Source organism: Pholis gunnellus (assembly GCF_910591455.1).
Source record: "Pholis gunnellus genome assembly, chromosome: 15".
In the NCBI taxonomy this organism is placed as follows: domain Eukaryota; kingdom Metazoa; phylum Chordata; class Actinopteri; order Perciformes; family Pholidae; genus Pholis; species Pholis gunnellus.
The window spans coordinates 12,135,175-12,155,801 of record NC_136542.1 but is presented as its reverse complement, the minus strand read 5'-3'; the positions used below and the strand labels follow the sequence as shown (position 1 = coordinate 12,155,801).

Sequence of the window (20,627 nt, the reverse complement as noted above, 5' to 3'; positions counted from 1 at the left end):
AGTGTTCTCAGCGTTACATTGAAAAGCAGGAGTTGATATCGGGCTGTTTTGCCAGTTTTGCTCGACTAGACTATGCTACTCTGATCAACAGTAACATCCAACAAATCACCATTTTACCAGCATGTAATAAGAGCGAAGATGAAATGGGCTCTGCAAAGAGCTTCAGTTTATCAGATTAGGAGCATGCAGTAGTCCCTGAGCTGTTTTTAGGAAAGCTTTCACAGCAAAGACACATTTTAACAAGATGTTTCAACAGATCAACATTTCAAAGGTAGCAGTTCTATGAGGCTGTGCTGTGTTTTGAGCAAAATGCTCAAATATATAAATCAGTATTCTGACATGCTCACATTACCAATGCTAACATGCTGATGTTTAGTAGGTACAATATTTCACATGACATTTGCAAATAAGCACTATAGATGCTATGGTTGAGGCTGGTAGGAATGTCATTAGTTTTGCAGCTTTTTGCTCATAAACCACCTTGTTGTTGCTCGAGGAAAAGTCTGGGAATTTATTACAAATTTTCATGAGGGAAATATGAATATATGTGTGTCAAATTGCTTGGCAATCCATCCAATAGCTGTTGAGACATTTCCCTAAAAACCAACATTGTCAACCTCATGGTGGCGTTTAGAGGAAAGATGAGAGAATCACACCAGTAGATCCACACAGCTAGCTTGGTTAAAATTAATTTCCATTAGAAACACTCCCATTGGTTTGTTTGCAGTTGCTTTGTCGCTTAATTCCCATTTTAATTGACCTGCACTATAATGTCAATTTCTTGATTTAGCTATTGTCATCCACAACTGTGTCATTATTTGCTCTTATTTTGGAAAACGGCATTAGTGGAATGTTATGAACATGAACAGTTTTCAGTAATGACACTGTAGTGACACACAGTAGCTCTGCTGTTATGTGTTTCTTTGTGGCTCAATTTAGACTCCTAGTGGCGGAAACTGAAAACAGCCTTACCTCACAGCTGACTTTCTTTCTTCTCACGTCATATTCAGCTGGAGACACTTGTCTGTCCGGTGATATTTGTTTGTTTTCAGCTCATAAAACACTGGGCTTTGGTGTTGTTATGAAAACCTCCTAGATCTCATCATTACACTTCCCACTCGGTCACCTTGAACGGGAGAAAGCAGCCAAATGTAACCACTTTGATGGATTGGCCCACACCTGCATGGTTGTGCTCGAAGAGGGGGAACACGGGTGAAGGAAAATGATGAAATGATGATCAGCAACAAGGCCGGTGTGGCCGCAGGTGTCTTGTTGACACTATACCTCTATTGACAGGTGGCATATGCCTATTTGAATTCATCACAGACATTAACCCCGTGACCTATTGCTCGTCTAGAAAAACCCTTAGGCTGATGCCAGTTGGCGCTGTGTAGACAAGACATTTACACCCTAAAAGCTTTACATGAGTGTGTGTACTGTTGGCTGGACTATGTAGCTGGTACAACTGTGTCCATGGCTGATCTGCTGCGATTAGCTTGATTGCCCTTGGCTTGTATTTTTGCATTAACGTCTCAATTATTTATTATAAATTTCACTAGAATGCTCTAAAATGATTATTGCAGTATGACCATGCAGTGTGAAAGAGGGTTATGTCTACCCTGCCAGAGATCCTGTGACTGTAAGCATCATGATCTCTGTTGGTGAGTAAGCAGCTGTGTCACTGTTCCTATCTTACACTCTGACATCTTGTCTCATACGCATTTAAAGTGGCTGAGACAACAGCAGGAATAGAAGAGAGAAGAATGGAAAGAGAGCTTTTGAGGAGAGACCTATTAATAAACGTGATGGTTAAGGGAGTATCAGAGGATGAGTAGGAGTGGGTGACAGTCTCAAACAGACAGCAGTCATAGACATGTCGATTGAACGGTGAGAATTAAATTATATTGTCTCTCAGTTAACCTCCCACACAGAGAAAGGAAACCCTGACTTCCTTTTTGCAGTCAGATGGCCTTGATCTCTCAGAATAAGCAAAGAGGGCTATAAAACACCAGTGCCTATAAGGATTTAAAGCATCAGTCACTTCTCTCAGGTGAGTACAGTTTTACCTGTTTTACACACATTAACCATTTTGCATAATGAGTACATTTTCTTTTTGTACTTTAAGTACGTTTTGCTGGTAACTTATGTACTTTTACTCCGTATATTCAAGACTTTTGCTTCTACTTTAGGGTGTTTCTACATTGTGGCATTGCTACTTTTCCTTAAAGGAGATGCCGATGCTCATTGTCAGGTCCATACTTGTATTTGGGGTTTGTACTAGAACATGTTTACATGCATTAATGTTCAAAAAACAAGATTTTCTTATTCTGTCAGTCTGAATATACCTGTATTCAACCTCTATCTGAAACGCTTCGTTTTAGTGAACGTCTCTTTAAGCCCCCTCCCGAAAAAGCCTAATCTGCTCTGATTGATTTATGATAAAAAATATTGCTCATCTTTGCAAAGGTAGTTGTCAAGCTGTGTGTGGAGAAACTCAGATGGGGGGCGGTATATTCAAATGAGCCTGCATGCGACATAAGAACAGGAGGCAAATCTGAATGGCTTGTTGAAATCACAGTTTGGGATGTAGGCACACAACAAACTGACTGGGTTGTCTTATTTCACAGTTTGTTGGCTGGTAGGCACTCCAGATACCCAAAAGTTTTTTTCGTGATACAACCCCTTTAAGTCATATTTCTTCCACCAATGCTTATATCAGCATCATCAGCGTAGTCTAAATACTGCAATATTCATCTTTTGCTACATTTGTGGTAATGAACTATATATAAAAAACTGACTGACATTAAAATGTTTGAAGATGAGGCTTTTCTTTAACTACAGACACACAGTGTTTCACCCTGTTTCACAAAGCTTTGTTGAAAACGGCAGACTATGTTCCATCCCCAGATTGTCCACTAGGGTGTGCAAGAGTGGTGCAAAAGAAAATGAGCCCAGCAAAGTTGTATGAGGCATTCCCTTTAATCAACAGTTCTTAATGAATTGATTTTTAACATCCTGTGATGAATCATTATAAACCCAGTTAAGAGGCTGTTTTTTTTAATAAAGCTTGGGATTCACAGTGTTAGTCATGCTGAGTGTGAAGTATATACTATGTGACCCTTTCACAATTAATCAGTGATGAGGATTCAAGTTGTAACGCCCCCAAAGCCGTAGTTGTACAGGTTCTATGATTCATACTAGAATGTTCTGCTCATAACTGAAGCACTGTTGATATGAGAGCTGGTCAAAAAGAAATCATAAAGAGTGCAAGATGATGTATAGATGTGTCATAATCTTAGCTGGGGGATTTGCGTCACTGTTTACCTGAACAGTGTTTGTCAGTAAAAGTCACTGGGTCAGGTAATTGAGTAAGAAGAGACAGATGGTGGCAGCATTTACTGCTGATTACATGGAGGTCATAAACTGCCTTTCAGTAGCTGGTGGTGTCAGGTCCAAGACTATTAAACTGCCAGAGCCTGAATCTTAGCGGGATGGGGAGTGGAAGGGTTTTAAACAGTTGCCCAAGACTAGAGACTCTAACATCCAGAGTACAGGCACAGCATATGTATATCCTAGCAAGGATGCAAGGCAGCATGTCTGTAAGAGTGGTGCTTTTCTCTTCGACTCAGAAGACTCAGTTCTGCAGGATCTCTGTGGTGCCTTATATCAAAAAGAGTACTTGATCTTCTTCTCACATCATTGGAGTTGGCATACTGTAGCGAGGGACGTAGCTGCTGTCACTCATGCAGAGTAAAATATTCCATACCAGAGGCCTCTAGGCTATAGAGAGATTGCATAGAGTGGCTGCATGTGCACAATGCAGGAAATAGAAATAGTACATGCTGATGTAGGGCCATGCGCAGTGTCGTGAGATGACACGAGGACACAAGAGAGGCAATGTTCCTCTGCAAACCTGCTGGACAATGCAAAATGCATTCTATCCAATGAAAACCATCTAAGATTAATGACCTTTATGGTAAGTCAGAAGAAGAGGAACGCAAATATCCACAGTAGGAGATTTTCAGAACAAAATAGAAAGCCACATTTGATTTGAACCCTGTGATAACGTTTTGTAGTCATTTACTGGGTGTATACTGTGATATTTTTACACCAGCTGAATATGTACTCATTGCACAGTGTAGATTTATATTATACAAAGCATTAAAACAAATTGAATATATTGAGGTTGACTGCACTGCAATAACCTGCTGACGATTTATATCTGTTGATAGGTCGCTGTTTCATTCTGCTCTGCATTCTGTTGCAGGGCCTGCTCACCATTCATTTGCATTAGTCTGCTGTATTGGCTTTCCTGGGATCGGGGGCCGTAGAGAGTGTTTACTGATCACACTGATGTATTTGTCCACCAACTCCGTAAGACAGACAATCAATATTCCAATTACAGGTAGGTTTCCTTTCTTGCGCTGTAGAGTAGCGAACATCAGTCAATATCTTTGTCAAAATGACTGTCAGTACATGTACGAAAAGCTGTTTGGAGCACGATGTGAGTAAATGACTGACAGCCTTGTGGTGCCACTAAATCAAATTAGTCAATCTTCCAAGAAACTATTTTACATTTACGTGTTGGAGAAGCACAGGGCGGTTGGTAAAATGTAAATCTCCACTACTGCTGAACAGTTCTCCAATCTATGATATGCTAAGTTATAGCCAATGTAGAATATTACAGGGACTTTCCAAACAGTATTAAAACACAATGTAAAATATGCTATAAAATAGCTGAGAATTTGAAGTTGACACATGGTGACAATAGTCAAAAGTGAGCCAAGAGTTACCTTAATGCTAACATTTTGAAAGTCTTCGGCATACGCTATAGACAGTGGACAGCTTTGACATATTGATCTGCATGACGGGATGTATTGTGAATCTGTATGAATGCCTACACGCAGTAGTGTTTTACATAGTATATATGTAGTTTTACATTTTACATACCCAATAAATGTTCATTTTTAGAAAGTGTTACAGGAAATGGTCACCTTGCGATGGATTTCTAATCTGCTACTTATGAGGTTCTCCACCCATTTACATTTCAAATATCAGGAAAACGCGTTTAAAAAGACGTGTGGATTCATTCACAGATATCCTAAAAATAATCCATAACAGATTCCCTGACAGTATCTGCTTTAAAGTATAGACAACTGAATGAACTAGTGTACGGACAAACTGTGTACCACCAGTAATCTTTTACACATTTTGAGTTGCTCCTACTTTTTTGCTGGATGTATTTCATTTAATTTAGTCTTTGTTTTTTTTGTGTGTCTGATTCTACATATTTACAAATAATAGTTTAAAAAATTCTGTATCATTGTACCTCTCTCAAAGTAACTAGATCTTTACTTAACCGCCCAACATAACAAGCACGATGGCTTCTTGACCTACATATTGCTATTTTGTAATCGTATCAGAAATGATGCGTCATCACGCTTTTTCAGCTTGAAAGCGTTATAATCCTGCCTGGCTGGGTTTCCTGTTGCATGGTTGTTGTCAAATGTTGTTAACATGACGACAAGATCATCCCGTGCCGCCTCCTCTCAGCTGATGTGTTTCTGTTCAGCTTGACTGGCCTATAATGAGGAGATGGAGCCCACTCTTTTTCAATTAGGACTGAACACTGAGAGTCAGCCAGTGGCCTTCTAACTCAATCACATCAGAAGCTTTGCTTACTTTCTCGCTGCATTCCACTTCAACTCTAGTGATGGCACAGTAAAGTGAACACAACAGTAAAGTGAACACAATCACCTGTCTGTGTTCCCCGGTACTCCAGCTGGAGAGGATAAAGCAACCCTGAATCAGCATAATCAAGTCCCCCACACTTCTCAAGGTGCTGTTAGTCCAAAATGAGCACTTCTCACAGTTCCCTAAGTCTGACCTGCCAGTGCAAGTTTAATGCTCTCTGTCCCCCCCCCCCCCCCCCCCCGTCCACTGCCATTCACAACCATTAAAATCCCATCTAGCTTAGCTAGGTGCATCGGACACTAATGGAGACTGACTCTGCCCATTTGCTTTGTGTTTCCCCCATGCATTTCCTCCAGCTACCACGCTTGTGTTCAAGTGGAGCGATGGTGGGTGGGGAGGAGTGCTGCTCTCAAAGTCGAGACCCATTCATGATCCTCTGGATCATTCGCGGATCGTGTGATGTGGTCGTATCTCTTCTTCTCCGTTCCCTCTCTCTCTCCCCAGGCACATATTGGCCTTACATTAATGTTGATTAGCAGAGTGTGAAGGGAAGTGAGCACACATCCAGAGGAGGCACTCCTTGTGAATAAATATGTGTCGTCCTTGTTTGGATAGTGAGGAGTGCTTTCTCTGTCTCTCTCATACAGCACAGTGGCTGTTCCTAATGACCCTGTGTTTGCATCAGCTCTCTGGTGTGCTTTAAAGAATGTAGGAAAGCTTGCTTTCTCTGAGGTAATGTGAAACGCCCTCACACAGCATTTATTCTAGTTGCTGCTTGTTGGCGCAAACTTCTTATGCACTTCTCATTTATAAATCATAAGTAGGGCAGTAAGACATAAAATGGTTCTCTCACACACTGTACTGTATCTATACATAATGCACTGCTCTGAATTCACAGTAGCAGGGAAAATTAGGTCAAGCTGGATGAATGCAAGTCTTATTATATACTACGTTTTAGATATACATCACAGGACATGTGCACACTATATTTAGTTTAATCATCAACATCTACAGTGTTACAATTTCCATATTCAAGGACTGAAGAGAGATCCAGTGTGTTGAGCACACGCTGGCAGAGCGACTGTACATGAGGAGAGCAGGGATTGGTCAACAGCTCTGCCACTCAAACAGCAAATACTCCCCGACTTCCTCTGTCCTCCTTTCCTGGTGCAGCCTGGGAGGAGGGAGGGGAATGGATCTTTTCTATGTTAGTCGCCGTAGCTCCCTCAGCCTGCTTCTTACCACCTGTCCTTGACTTACAGTGCTCAGACGAGACTGAATGGAAGCTGTGCTGCTCACTCCTCCTTCTGGCTCCTCTCTGTCTGTGTTTATGTGAGCAGCTGCATATTTTTAAATCTTTCACTCTGTGTGTGGCTGTTTCTTTCAACCTGTGGTGCTTCAGTGGAGGGGCGAAGAGAGGAACGTCGGCTGGTTGAGCTCTGATGGGAGGCAGCGCTGGCTCTGGCTGGGACTGGGGATGCTGAACAGGGGGAGGGAGGGCCTGTATGAGCTGGGACAGCAGCTCCAGCAGCAGGGGGAGTATCAGGCCGCCCTCCACTGCTTCCTCAGCTGCCTGTTGGGACTGACCCATGTGCAGAGCTTCACCTATTTGCCCAACTGCCTACACCAGGTGAGCCAGATGCCTGAAGACTGGGCACACACACACACACACACACACCATAACATTTCTTTGTCGTTCGCCCACATACCAACATGCATGTTCATTCCATGCGTCCACAAAATCTGCTGTATCATGTATTTGCACAGCTGTGTTGACACATTGTATCACTTCTCCTTCAGATCATCATAAAGTGTCACATATCACAGGACACATTCAACCTTGGTATCGCCAACACCAATGTCAAATTTTACAGCACAGTCAATCATGTGTCCCCGTGTTGACACTGTAAGATAATTTCATTCAGAGTAGGACTGATCGTGTGCCTGCTGCTGAATGAGGTATCGGACGCGTCACTCGCATACAGTAACAGTGTTATTCGACTGGTCACATTGTTAAAAATATTGTAGTATCCAGTCAAAGTCCGTCCCCATTGTGTGTGGGCTATGTTTTGCTATTTTTCAGGTCACAGAGTCTTAGCAGATTACATACTGGGGTCCTTTTCAAAGCTCTCCAACAAAGGCATGGCAACAATTTTAATTCTGTTTGGTAATGCCTGAAGGAATGTCCCTGATGTCAAAACAAAGCCTCTACACGAGAACTTTGGAACGATGTTGACCCGACCAATGGTGCTGCGAGGAGAGCAGAATTACTTGTTATGACAGCACATGACACCATGCACGCACACAACCGGGAATTATGTTGGTAATTGTCTATTTCATTATTAACCATGTCCCTTGTCTGTGATTTACAGATTGCAGAACTCTTCATCACTGAAAAGAATTGTATCCTTTACTAACTAAGGGAAAGCTTCACTCCCCATTTCACATCCAACACTTTAACTTTGACCGTCCCTTCAAAACTGTAAGTGTTAGCACGCAGGCTATCTATAGCACTAGCATTCTCTTTCTGTGAGGTGAACGTGATTGTCTGTGGTTGAAGGCGCGGCAAATTCCAGCACAATGAAGGACGTAGACCCTTTGTAGAAAGCAGTGTAAACTGAGGGGGATAAGTGGATGTCTGTGGGCGAGTCCATAACACATTTGTCCCAGAATGCCATACGTTTATGTGTGTGCAGCTCAGGCTGTGTGTCTGTCTCTTAAGAGGATTTGCACGCTCTTATCTCTGCACAACAGAGTGGAAGAGCACTAATTAACCTGCATCTGCACTGACGAGCCTGTTCATCGCCACTTCACTGCTTCTATACACTATAGGAGTGTAGGACATAGAGATAATGGAGAGGTGTTACGTTGCAGGATATATTACCTCTGTGGCTCTTCTCACCGTTACTGAGACACACCAACACTTAACTTGCCAGCTCAGGTTATCTACCTCAGCAAGGCTGTACCCCTTACTGTCCATTTTCCAAAATAGGTTGATTTGCTGAGCTTCACTTCCTCATTAGCCATCAGTAGGCCACTTCTCAGCATGTAAAGGTATCTACTCAAGAGGGGCGTTTACCACGAAGGGGTTCAATCTTTTGACATACAGAACTTAATTACGTACATGAAGTCGTCAATAGTAACGTGTGTTGTCATGTCAAACTGACTTCTTTTTTGTATGGTAGAGCTACTTACCTTGTAACATTATTTTACTTTTGGTGTGAGCTTACAGTCAAGAAAACGTAATTACATCTCACATTGTTTAGTAGGTCAGCAGAAGAGAGAGGCAAAATATTTAAAAAAGTGTTTATGTATTCAGAATTTAATCTCAAACGTGATATTTTCAATAACAATACAGTAAGAATTGCATCTAATGGTGCCTTCATTAATAATATCATTGTGTGCAGCGGACAAAAGCATGAGGTCGTTGTCAATAACATGAGAAGAAGAAAGAGTTGCTTCGATTTTCATAGTTCTCGTGAGCATCATAGCAGCTGAAGTAGGGATGTTGTGGTTTTTGCAATGGTCCTCCAGGGAGGAAGGTGAAGGGTCAATGTGCTCTAACTGGAAGAGGATATGGGAACTCTGGGGTTTCACACAAATGCTTACGACAACGGAATTGGCTGTGTCTCCTCACATTTATTCTATGGGGTCAAACTACAATCCACAATTGGGGAACAAAGTTGATTATACATAGTCCAGGCTTGATGTATCGTTATCAGAGCTGGCAGTATCGACAAGTGACCTTTGTCCAAAGCCAAAAGCTCTTTTGGCTGCTGAGTGTTTACTGATACACGTTTAACTTTAAACTCCAATAAACAGGGACATGAGACATAAATCCGTGCATATCCTAAATTTACATTCTTAAAGCGGAGATGCAGTACATAACTATAGTAGTATTACATGTAGTCATATTTGATAATGCGATTTATAATTCTACTGGCTAGAGTTGATAGTACTTCATTTCAGTGTACCCGTAGCAGAGTTGTGCTGCACGTGTGATCAGATGTGCCTTTTTGAAGGTGCCAGTGGTCATGCAAGTTCTTGTCGAGTTTAGAAGTGCAGTTCAATTACCAGTTCAGGGGAGGTTGTGTGAGTGTCTGTGTTTGTTTGGATGTGCATAGAGTGGAGAGGATCGTGTGAGGTTCCCGTTGTGGTGGTGTTGTGGTTCAGTCAGGCTAAAAATAGCAGACAGAAGTAGTAGACTGACCTTTGATGATGGCTGTTGCCCTAATCCTCCCTCCCAGATGGTCCTCCACACACTCACCTTATTGCCTGCTGCCAGCTGACTCCCAGGAACTGGGGAAGGTATAATGCACATCTCAAAATGTGTCCAAAACACAAAATGTGTGTTATGCAATAGTAGTATTATCACAGAAAATTCCACTTTATTATTAAAATTGCTGGGTTTTCATGACCGGACTTGCTATGTCATCTTTTATTGTACTCTACAGTAACTCATTCAGATGTACATCCACTCATAGCTTTTCAACATCCAGCCCTCACCAGCCATCATCTTTTCTAGTATCTTGTGGTGCTCATCAGAGTATCTTTCATCTTTCCGTTTAATAGCTGTCCTTTACTTTTGTTGAGGATCATATGTACATATAGGATTTTAACTGCATAGTGTCTCGGTTTTTCTGCTGGATCTGTGGCTCGCCTGTCCTGCAGCACTGACATTATTGTCCAGGTGACAAAGTGACGGGAACCAGCTGGTGTGGTTTTCAGTTCCATGCTTAACTGAAAACGTATTATCCATCTTTCCAACCTCATTATTAAAGTTGTAGATATTTATGTGAGATATATAATAAAGAATAATTGGCAAATAAAGTGAAAAGGGAAATACCTAAAGTATAATTTATAGTGTTATTCACATTGGTGATCTGGTGTTCAGTAGGACGTTTAGAACGGCAGGGCTGTGTTTATTTTAAGCATTCTTCTTCCCATTGGTCTTTAAATTCACCTGACAAGCATCAATGGTGTCATATTACAGTGGGACGGACTCTCAGTAGGAATGCTTCTGACACAGTGAAGAGGTCTATTTTTAGCATGCTTTTTATAGAGAGTCTTTTCATGGAAACAAAAGTGACATTCAGCTCAACCAAAAGGATTCTGTACAGAACACTCAAAGTACTAAAATAGGAATATGATTTGATACAACGGGGTGTAATCAGATAAACCACACTGTGTTTTGCTCAGCATTTGAAACTTGTTGAAATGCTGAACAAACACCAAAAACTGTGGATAACAGCTCATAAGCAATGACACAGAGACACCAGCAGTTGAAATCTGTATTTGCAAAACCCGGACTTCAAGATCATCAATCCCCTTTGGATTACTACACACTCTGTTTGCCTGGCGGGGTTATTCGAGAGAGGGGTAGAAAAAACAAAAAGCCAGGCTGTTTTTGACCTCAACAACTGACTAATCCTGTTGACAACTGAGATGATCCTTCACCTATATAAACAGATGAGAAGGCCCTCCAGTTCATCCAGGCAGAGAAAATGTTCTATGAGGTGGCATTGATCGAGCTCACAACTCTTCATGGGAGCACAGGCAAGTACTTTTGACATTAAGATATGGAAGAAAACTTCCTGGGATGTACTGTAAGTGCATATACAGAATGCATGTACTGTACGTATATTATGCAGCCTTGGATATGCCATCTACTTTGACTTTGAATGTCTTTTGTTATTGCTTTATTTTTTGGTAAAATGGAGATAGTGTTCATTTTGTTTCATTTATTTTATTCTAATTAATTACTAAGCTACATATCGAGTATTTTAGTCAGTGAAAATGAGATCGGTTGAAAGTGTAAAAAAAAACAATTTGAGCACCAGTCTCTAAACATGTTCTCTATTTCCCTTTTAAAAGGAACAAAATCAAATATTTCCTAATTTTAAGGAAATTATTACAAAAATATAGACCTATTAAATGAAGGTTAACTGTTTTTTGTTTTTGGACTCGCATCACTGGGAATCGTGCATGATGCAAAATACTATGGAATCAAATTATATTTTGTATCTAATTTTGAGGCTATTAGCAAAGCACCAGATGCTCTGAAGCTGTCAGACTGAGCTTGTAGTGGGCAGCTCTCCAAAATGATTTAAGAGTAACCTGCATCTACAAACTAATTACGATTACACAGTGTTTTCTGTAACACCTGAAACTGTTAACTGATTAGGCCAATATGCAATGACATCCCATTTTACCCAAGTCCATCTCTGTTTACAATATACCTGGTGGAGCTTGAAGCGGGCATTCACAGCGAGGTTGCTCATAAATCACCTGCTGCTGCTCCAGACGTCTGCCTCTTCCTCTGTGTCTGCTGCTGAGGCAGCAGCGCAGCGTAGTGTAGCGTGGGCACAGTGGAGGAGAACGGGGACAGACATGGTAGAAGACAAATGGCCACACTTTGCACTTTCTCATTAGGAGCTGTGTGTCGCTGTAGAATACCGAAGCCCCTGATTCAGCACTCACTTGGATTGAATGCTGGACTTCTCCAGAGGCAGAGCTGGCACCATAGCTGCAGCTCACCAGCTCTCATTCTCAAATGTACCCTTGTCAGTATTTCCCAACCGACAGCTCACATAATTGTCATTTTGTGTTTTTTGTGATGCAAACAAAAGATTCAACCTGTTTAATATATCATTGCAACTCACAATGATTTATTTGGTCTTGCTAGTGGCATGGATTACAAGTCAAACTAATTACCACCTCCATTATTGTATGTGTGTGGGTGTGTGTGTCTGGTGTGTACAGTACAATCCGTATGTTCGTGGTGTGTCACTGTGTGCCTGCGTGTGTCTCCGTGTTACAGTGTGGGCGTGGTGACTGTGTTGTTTGACTCCCTTATCCGCTCTCTCCTGCTCTTATCTCTGCTCTCTTGTCTCTAAGTCCTCAGTTGGCTCCACTGTGCTGTTCAAGCTTAAAGTCCGCAGCAGTGCCAGACACGCGGATAGCCAGATATCTAGGATTTATTTTTTTGGGCTTTATTTTTCAAACTCTGTGCAGTGGTAGAGAGGTTAAGAGATCAAAGGACAGTGAGGCAAGAGAGAGAGAGAGACAGACAGACGGACAAGCCAAGGGAAAGAGTGGTTTGCTGGCGGACTGACTGTGATTCCATGCCCTGTGTTTGTGTAACAGGGCCTCAGGAGGAGGCTACGCTGGGCTCTGCAGGATGGACAACCCCAGAGGAGCTTTCGGAGCAGGCCTCCCAGGCACAGCACCTCGAACGGCTGGCCCAGCTCTGCATCATGAGCAAACAGTAGGTAAAACTGTGTCCTGCAGTAGCTTCTGTTGTGGTGGAGTTAATGAGGCGTTACATGTTCTGGGAGTTTAAAGGCTCAGTGGGCTCATCAGTAGTGAATTTATAGTTCACTGTGATGGTGTGTGTGTGTGTATATATATATATATATATATAAATATAAATATAAATTCAGAGAGCTGAACTGACAATGGTGCTGATTCAGTTGTAACAAAGCAAACAATATGTTTGCATTTGTTTCTGTTATCAGTTTTATTTTGAAAGCACCTGCTCAGTGCAATGAAATTCTCATTTGTTTAAAAAAGCCAAACCCGGAGTGTTTCTTCATCTCAGAATGAAATAATCTTGAGATAATAATTTACTACAAGATCACAGAATTTGGCTTGCTGGGGTAAATCTGTGTGACAGTTTCAAAAGCCCACTTTAAGTAATTCATCACTTTTATCTTTGCTTTTATTAACTATTTTATAGTTACTTGTCATGTTTATAAATATTTTGTCATTGAGAAAATTTGAAATATGTGGTTACAGACAAAAAATGTATGCATGTCCACTTTCACGTACACAGAGTTGTCTGGAATGGAAATTTCCCGAACTAGATAAAATCCGGCTTCAAGTCTTTTTAGCTAGAGTTGAATTTCTCTGTAGATATGGAGAAAAGAGACACCACACTTAACGTGAGTGTTAGAGAAGGAACACCTTAACTGGATCTGGTGTCTCCTGTTGCACGGGTACTTTGTTAGGCCGTAGCATGCACGTATGTTCTGTGCCTCTGTTGTCATTGTTGGGATAAGGCCATTTAACCTGATTGCCGGAGAGGGTGACAGAGGGTGGAAGGTTTGCTCAACTGAGGGCTGGTCACAGTGCTTTATTAATGCAAGCAGCATGCAGCAGTTCAACTTAAATGAGACGGTACTGATTGTGCTTTGATTTTCTGGCTAAATAAGAACAAGCAGGAATTTGATTCCACTCTATGATCTTTCCTTGCAGACTTTCCTTGTGAGGACTATAAATCTACAAAATGGTGAACAAACACAAATTAGCTTTGGTTTCTCGAAGGGGGGAGGGGGGGAAGCTATTCTTAATGTCTCAAAGTTCTTACTACCCTAACTTAAGCCTCAGTCGCAGTCTTTCCTTCTATTCGACAGGAAGTTGTAATACTCCCTGAATCTTTCGTTGATGTCGTAACAAGTCCTTTGGACCGGCAAAGGGCTTTTTTGTCTTTGCCGATCAGATGTCCCTTTGAAAAGGATGTTCTAAAGCAGTGCAAACTGACACCTGTCCATTACTAATTGAAGGGAAGTGTGGGTTTGGAACAACAAAGCTGACATCTGTCACACTAAACAGAGCTTGCTCTACATCTATAGGCACACGTGAGGGTGTGAGGGTGATGAATGTCTTTGGCTGACTTTCCAGGGCAGATATGAGCGGAACAGCTGGCAGATTCTCAATGTGCCACATCAGAAGAGCAGTGGAAGGGCACAAGTCAGTAAACCAACCTGTAAGCGCCATGCCTTCTGTAATTCACCCTGGAGAATAGAAAAGGGGCAGTCAGTGCTGGCAGAAATAGGTTTCCACTTCCTCCGTGATGCGCCTGAGCACCTGCAGCCCTGCTCCCCGTGTCTAATCACAGCACTCACATGTTTAGATCTTCGCTGGCCTGGCAATGCAGCACGGGCCACTACATTAGATTAAGATCAGGTGCCGCTGTCGTTGTCTTGCGTTTAGATGGAAAAAGAAATTGTATTTGTTTAACGGTGCCATTTTCCTTTTTCTTTCAGACCGCATCTCGCTTTAGAATACAGCGGTAAGGTATGTACATCGTTCTCTTTGCTTCTTTTCTAGATTTTTCAACAACTGAAAGTGTTTACGGCACTCTTGTGTCAACGTCAAATCTCTGCCCTCTGTTCGTTAATCTTTCAGGCTGCAAAGATCCATCAGAGGGCCTTCGGTAATGACCACCCCGTCACAGCCAGAAGCCTGGAGCTTATGGCTACTGTCTATGCTGAGATCGGCAAGACTGAATATTCAGGTAAACCCTCACCAGGGATGATTGACACAGTGTAGCGCAGTAAACACTGCTGTCATCCTGGCAGTGACCAGCAAACTTGGTTGTATATGATTTAACATTTAGTCTGAAGCGTGAGGGTGGAGACCTCGCTGTCTCGTGAGAACATGACAATACCAGAACAGTGATGTTAATCTTAAGAACAAGTTATCTCCTCTGTGCTTTAGAGACACGCAGCACAGTGACGATGTGGTTAAAGCCATTCATTACCCTGTAAACCATGTCAACCCGTGAACATGTTAAATTAATAAACACTTGCAGTCATGTCGGACAAGAGTGCTTTTATGCGGAGCGAAAAAGAAAAGCAGTTTTGTGACAGTTTGAGGGCAGTTTTGTTGTACAGTACGTATGCTTGGCTTGCATTAAGAGGGAGCAACACTCTGAACTCTGCGTTTTTTGTGAAGACTGCTGTGGTGTAAAAAGCAATATTCACAAACCAGCCTTGTTGTCGAGTCAGCTTTCAGAGGCAGTAGTGCTGAACTGGGCCGAGTGTACAGCATATAAAGACAAAGATTTATTTACAACACCTCCGATGATGTTAACGTGTTTGGTGAAATGGTGAGAAAGTGCAGGGTCAGAGAGTGGTTGTATCTGCTGTTGCGGATCAGAATACTGTCTCTGTGCACCTTTTGCGACCTTTTATTTTGTATTGTACACAGAAATCCTCTTTGACCCACAGTAAGATGCTTGAACAGAGGCATGTTTAACGTGTTACAGCTCTTGTCTCTTAGACACCGTGACTGTAAACTGGGTCAGCCAGTGGACAAACTATGTGTGTGTTTGCGAGTTGAATTGGAATGTCAAATGTAGCATGTTGTGTAGCAGTATGTGGTAACATTCAGAGACTATACTAACAAAATTGCTCACTACTTAAGGACTTAGGGAACTTTGTGGTTTGTGTGTGTATATATTGTCTATATATACTGTACAGTGTGTGTATATATATAATATAATATATTAGTGTTGAGTTGGTCCACCTTGTTTAGCAAGATAACCTTAATGTGCATAAAGAAATGATGTACTTTTCCCCCACTAATAACTTTCATATAGTCTCTTATGAAATATGTTAAACTGTCCCTAAAAATGCAACTCCTGTTTTTATTTTTGATGGACTTTACCTCAAAAACCAAACAACTGGAAAGTGAGGAATATTTGACCATCTTTCAATATCTGTAGGATTTTTGAAGTGGTATTCACGTGTATTTTTTTTATTTTTTTTTCATTTAGCACATTTATTTCTTAATATAGAGTATGTAGTCCAAAGGGTTGCTACTTTTGTTGGCCTTAGCCAAAGCAGCATTGTTCTGTCTAAGTAACATGTTAATCTATGTGTATACATATGTATACATATGTACAAAAGAAATAAAATTCCATTGTCAGTTTTATAATGATCAAAAACATGTTTTCTCACAGATTAAACATATTTTACTTTTGTTTGTTATACAAAGAAGGTGTACACTTCCTCTGTATATCTGCCTGTCTGTGTCTCTTTCTGTCAAGTCAATCTATTACTGTTCTGGGTCTCGATGGAGAACTATTGACTATCAGTTGTTGAAGTCAGACAATGATGATTCAACAGCCAGTGTTGACAGATGAAACATACACAGTATTTAGTGGAGTTATGGGAAACTTTCGCACAATATCAATAAAGGACCAACCAGACTCAGCTCATTTTACCTCCTTTTTACCTTTTATTGGAAGTAGTTGTTTTTAAGAAACTGTGTCGAGATCAATGAAAATGTAACTTTGTACCGAGGAACTTTTTTTGTTGTTCTTTTTGTGCAAACATATTTACAAGTGATATGTGAACTAGATGTTCCTGACTTACTGTTCGTTACTTAGTAAGCAGTGCTCTACCTGGCGCTGAGAGAGTTAACGCTGGCGTCCTTTCTGAGACACATTTGTATATTTAACTTTGTATGTTTAGCTAGCCTCATTGTCTCTCTCTCTCTTCAGAGCAGGCTGTGTGAAGCAGCACTAGATCACTACTCATGTATGGTCATGGTTCTCTCACTAGACTCCCTGGGTCAGTGTGTGACTGCACTGTCCAAACGCTTTGCTGCTGCAGAGTCCATCAGAGACACCGTCAACTGTATTCCTCATTCCCACCGGGAGAAACACTCAGAGGTCCGCCACAGAAACGACAGCCACCACCAACAGGAGGATGCACAGAAACCCAAGGTAGTGTCAACAACACCTGCACTTGCCTTTAGCAATGTTCCTCTGGATATGAGTTTGTTTGTAGAAGATCTGTGCCTTTCAGCTATTTGTTGGCTGCCTTTGAAATGATCAGGAGCTTGTTATATGGGTATAGTCATCCTCAGCTGTGTCTGATGCAGGGAACCAATGGCAAAGTCCCCACCTCCATTCTAAAGAGGCCAAGTCCCAACTACGGGTCAGACACAGAACCCAACCACAGACGGAAAGGCGAACGGAGGGTTCGATTCAGGGAGCCGGAGACCACAGTACATGGTGAGAAAACAGACAAGTAAAGTTTGTCACATGGTCCAGCCTGCTCCGGCACACATGTGTTTGTGTAACCGTAGAGAACATGCTGACCCAGCAAGTCCAGTGACTTCATGTCACCCTTATTTTCATGTACACGTTCGCTCTACTTACAGAAGCCTGAATAAAGGAATGCATTCATAAAGTAACAAGATGAATGTCATTTTTATTGTTTATTAAAAAAAAAGAAAATCCTCAAAATGTGTGCGCCATCCCAGCTTGCATATGTAACAGCAGTGTGTGCCCTGCACTTAGCAGTAAAGAGAAAGGACAAAATGCATTACAACATCCTGAGATTGCATCGTAAACTTGGGTCCTTTGGGGATTCTGTACTATTTAAAAATAATGTAATGCTGTGGGACTTCCGAACATCAGCAAGTGATTTACTCTTCAGAATTAATTATACATGCAAATGAGGCTCCATAGAGTCTGTTCCAGAGAGATAGTGGAGTCTATGAGGGCTCAGCAGCTGCTGTACATCACAGACGTTGGCTCTTGTTGACTGACTGGCCTCTTTTCTGTCGGCTTCACAGACATTCCTTACTGTGACTGTTTAGGTGGTAAGTCTGTCTGAAAGTGTTCCAATTTACTACATTAATGTGCATGAGAAAATCAAATGCTAGGTCAAAGGTGTTTTTTTTTTTTAAATGTCACTTTATTGCCTGCCATGCAAGATGGAGCATTTCACTGTCACCCCCTTCTTAACAATGATTGAAACACACAGAGCACCAGCTTGTGTGACAAGGCTTCCACTACACAGTGTATGTATATATATATAAAAATATATATATATAGTCACATTCAATTTTCCATAAAAAACTTGCCTCTTGAGGTCTTTACTTTGTTAGGTCAACAGGACAGAGAGCTATCTGTGCATGTGACAATTCAAATGACCATTTACAAATCCAAAGTGTTAAATTGTGTGGTTTTCTGTTTGTAGCCTATGAGACGACACCGTCCCGCCCCCACCTCGCCCTGTTCACCTGCCTCTTCCTGCTGATGTCATTCCTGGGTGTGGCCATGTACTGCACAGACCGGCGGCGCCCACAGCGAGTGTGCGAGGAGCTGGAGGACGCGCTGTCTGTCTACGTGCTGCATATGAAACGGCTTCTGTGGGGCTGCTGGATATGGCTGACCATGCAGTGACTGAGGCCGACCACAGGTGGAGACACGGAGCCTCCTTTCATTTTTTTCAGAGCCCTCTTTTTTTTCCTGTCTCTGAAGGAGCCTACAAGGGCCGACAAACACCTCAGCCTGTTGGCAAAGCTCTGTACACTGTCTGTGGAGTTGAACCACCCTCGCAGTGAAAAAGGGGAAAAATGTTTAATCCCAGAAATATGTAGCTTCCATGTCTTTATGTACAAATGTGCTATGGTGGTGGGCACGCCACTCCTTATTTAAGCTATGACTTTGCACATCTGCAATGTTGATGCTCACATATACCGCTCGGTGAATCACCACGACCATTCGATCGCTCATGTTCACGGTCTATTGTATGTGAGTGACTGTTTCCATGGAATGCAAATGTTTATTTTGCTTCAATACATGGTTTGTGTACATCAGATCTCACACAGAACTGAATGTGTATATATGGTTCAATATAATAAGGACTATCAAACATGTTCAGCCTTGTAATTGCACATAAATGAATGTAGAGAAGTTTGGAAACAGCTTTGATTGGCACAGTGCACATTCGAGGTGGACGGAAGCACACATGTTGAACTGTTGGATAATTATCCGTGAGATAGAAAACACAGGGCTGCATCACTTCACGGCACCGGGTTGAATGTCGAACAGATGAAAATCACGTCTTTCTTTACAGGCTGTCGGGTCTTCAGCTGATTCCTAGCTCCACTGAGGAGAAAATCTACAGCACAATGTTATGAACGTCGAAGAGAATATACTCGTACTCAATGAATACTAACGCTTTTGACAGTGTTCCTCTTTATATCCGCTTGAATCCCACAAAATACCCCTGATCCTAAATGTTATTTATTCTTCTATACTGTATAGCTGCATCTACGAAAATATCCAACTTTCAATTCTTTTAAATTTTGTAACTTTTTGTTACCTGTTACATTTCTATTTAGAAACAATAATATTCAGGTGTTAACCGTGATGTCAAATGCTCATCAAGCTTTGGACAAAAATAATATAAATCGTTTTTATCAAGTTCTTTGCCATTAATATGAGGCCAAACTGAAATACGACAGAATCAGATTCTGTGTTATTTTATGAGTCCCTTTATCAAATGAAGCAGAAAAAAAAACAAAAAACACACAAATGGATTATAGGAATCAATGGGCACAGCGATGCACATCCCAAAGACCTCTCATTATGAGCAATAACACACATGACATGGTTTCCAGTAAAACATAGTTCTTTATATAACAGGTTTCAGGGAACTCGGAAGGAAATCGTTGGATTGGAGGTTTTGCGTTTGAATGTCAAAGCAATATAAGGCTAACAGCGCCTGTATAGAAGAAACACTCTCTGCTCTGTACTGTCTAACTAAATTGTCATTAGCAATAAAACAATACCCAGTGAACTCATGTCCTGCATAGAAGCTGCATTTCACGGCTGTCCAAGCGTTTATGGTCACTTTGTAAGAAGTGCCTTTATGGAGGGTTTTCTTAGTTCCTACCGTTTTATGATTTCAGTTGTTTTGAATAAAACTGTCATTGCCTATCAAAGTCAAGGAGCTGACTTGCTTTCTTCCTGTAATCTCTGGCAATAAGTGAATGTGTGATGTGTATGTAACAGGGCGAGGTGCATGCAGGTACATTTATGCGCCTACTCACAGTAACACCGTGTATTGGTTCGTAGTCTATAAAGTGTGAAGGAGAAGCCTGAGTTACTATTTGGCACAAATAGGATTTGTTTTTGTTTTTTTTAATCTCACACAGATTGCTAAAAGCATTTTTGGGCCATCTGCCCGATACATTATAGTTCTTAACTACAATTTGTCATTTTCATAAAACACTCTTTGTAACTGCTGAGAAGTGTGAACGCACTGCAACAGCCATTATTTTACTTTGCAGCAGCATACAAAGAAGTCTCCCTTCATCAAGAAGAAGTGCACATCCTACCAGAA

General features: G+C 41.5%; 1 protein-coding gene across 1 annotated transcript; it reads left to right on the top strand.

Moving 5' to 3' along the window:
* Window positions 1-6,976: 6,976 nt before the first annotated feature.
* On the top strand, window positions 6,977-20,548 carry cUnh14orf180 (chromosome Un C14orf180 homolog). Its single transcript, XM_079174134.1, has 9 exons — window positions 6,977-7,324; window positions 8,067-8,097; window positions 11,164-11,250; window positions 12,841-12,961; window positions 14,742-14,772; window positions 14,884-14,992; window positions 17,046-17,209; window positions 17,368-17,500; window positions 18,474-20,548. The coding sequence occupies exons 1-9, from the start codon at window positions 7,172-7,174 to the stop codon at window positions 18,677-18,679; spliced, it is 1,035 nt and encodes a 344-aa protein (XP_079030260.1). The 5' UTR covers window positions 6,977-7,171; the 3' UTR covers window positions 18,680-20,548.
* The last annotated feature ends 79 nt before the right edge of the window (window positions 20,549-20,627 follow it).

What these genes read in the sequence shown, in the direction of transcription:
- cUnh14orf180 (XM_079174134.1), top strand. Translation starts at nt 7,172, where the DNA reads ATGCTGAACAGGGGGAGGGAGGGCCTGTATGAGCTGGGACAGCAGCTC. An exon ending in TGCCCAACTGCCTACACCAG is followed by an intron (nt 7,325 to 8,066) that starts GTGAGCCAGATG and finishes TGTGATTTACAG; the next exon opens with ATTGCAGAACTCTTCATCAC. An exon ending in CGGCAAGACTGAATATTCAG is followed by an intron (nt 14,993 to 17,045) that starts GTAAACCCTCAC and finishes TTCTCTCACTAG; the next exon opens with ACTCCCTGGGTCAGTGTGTG.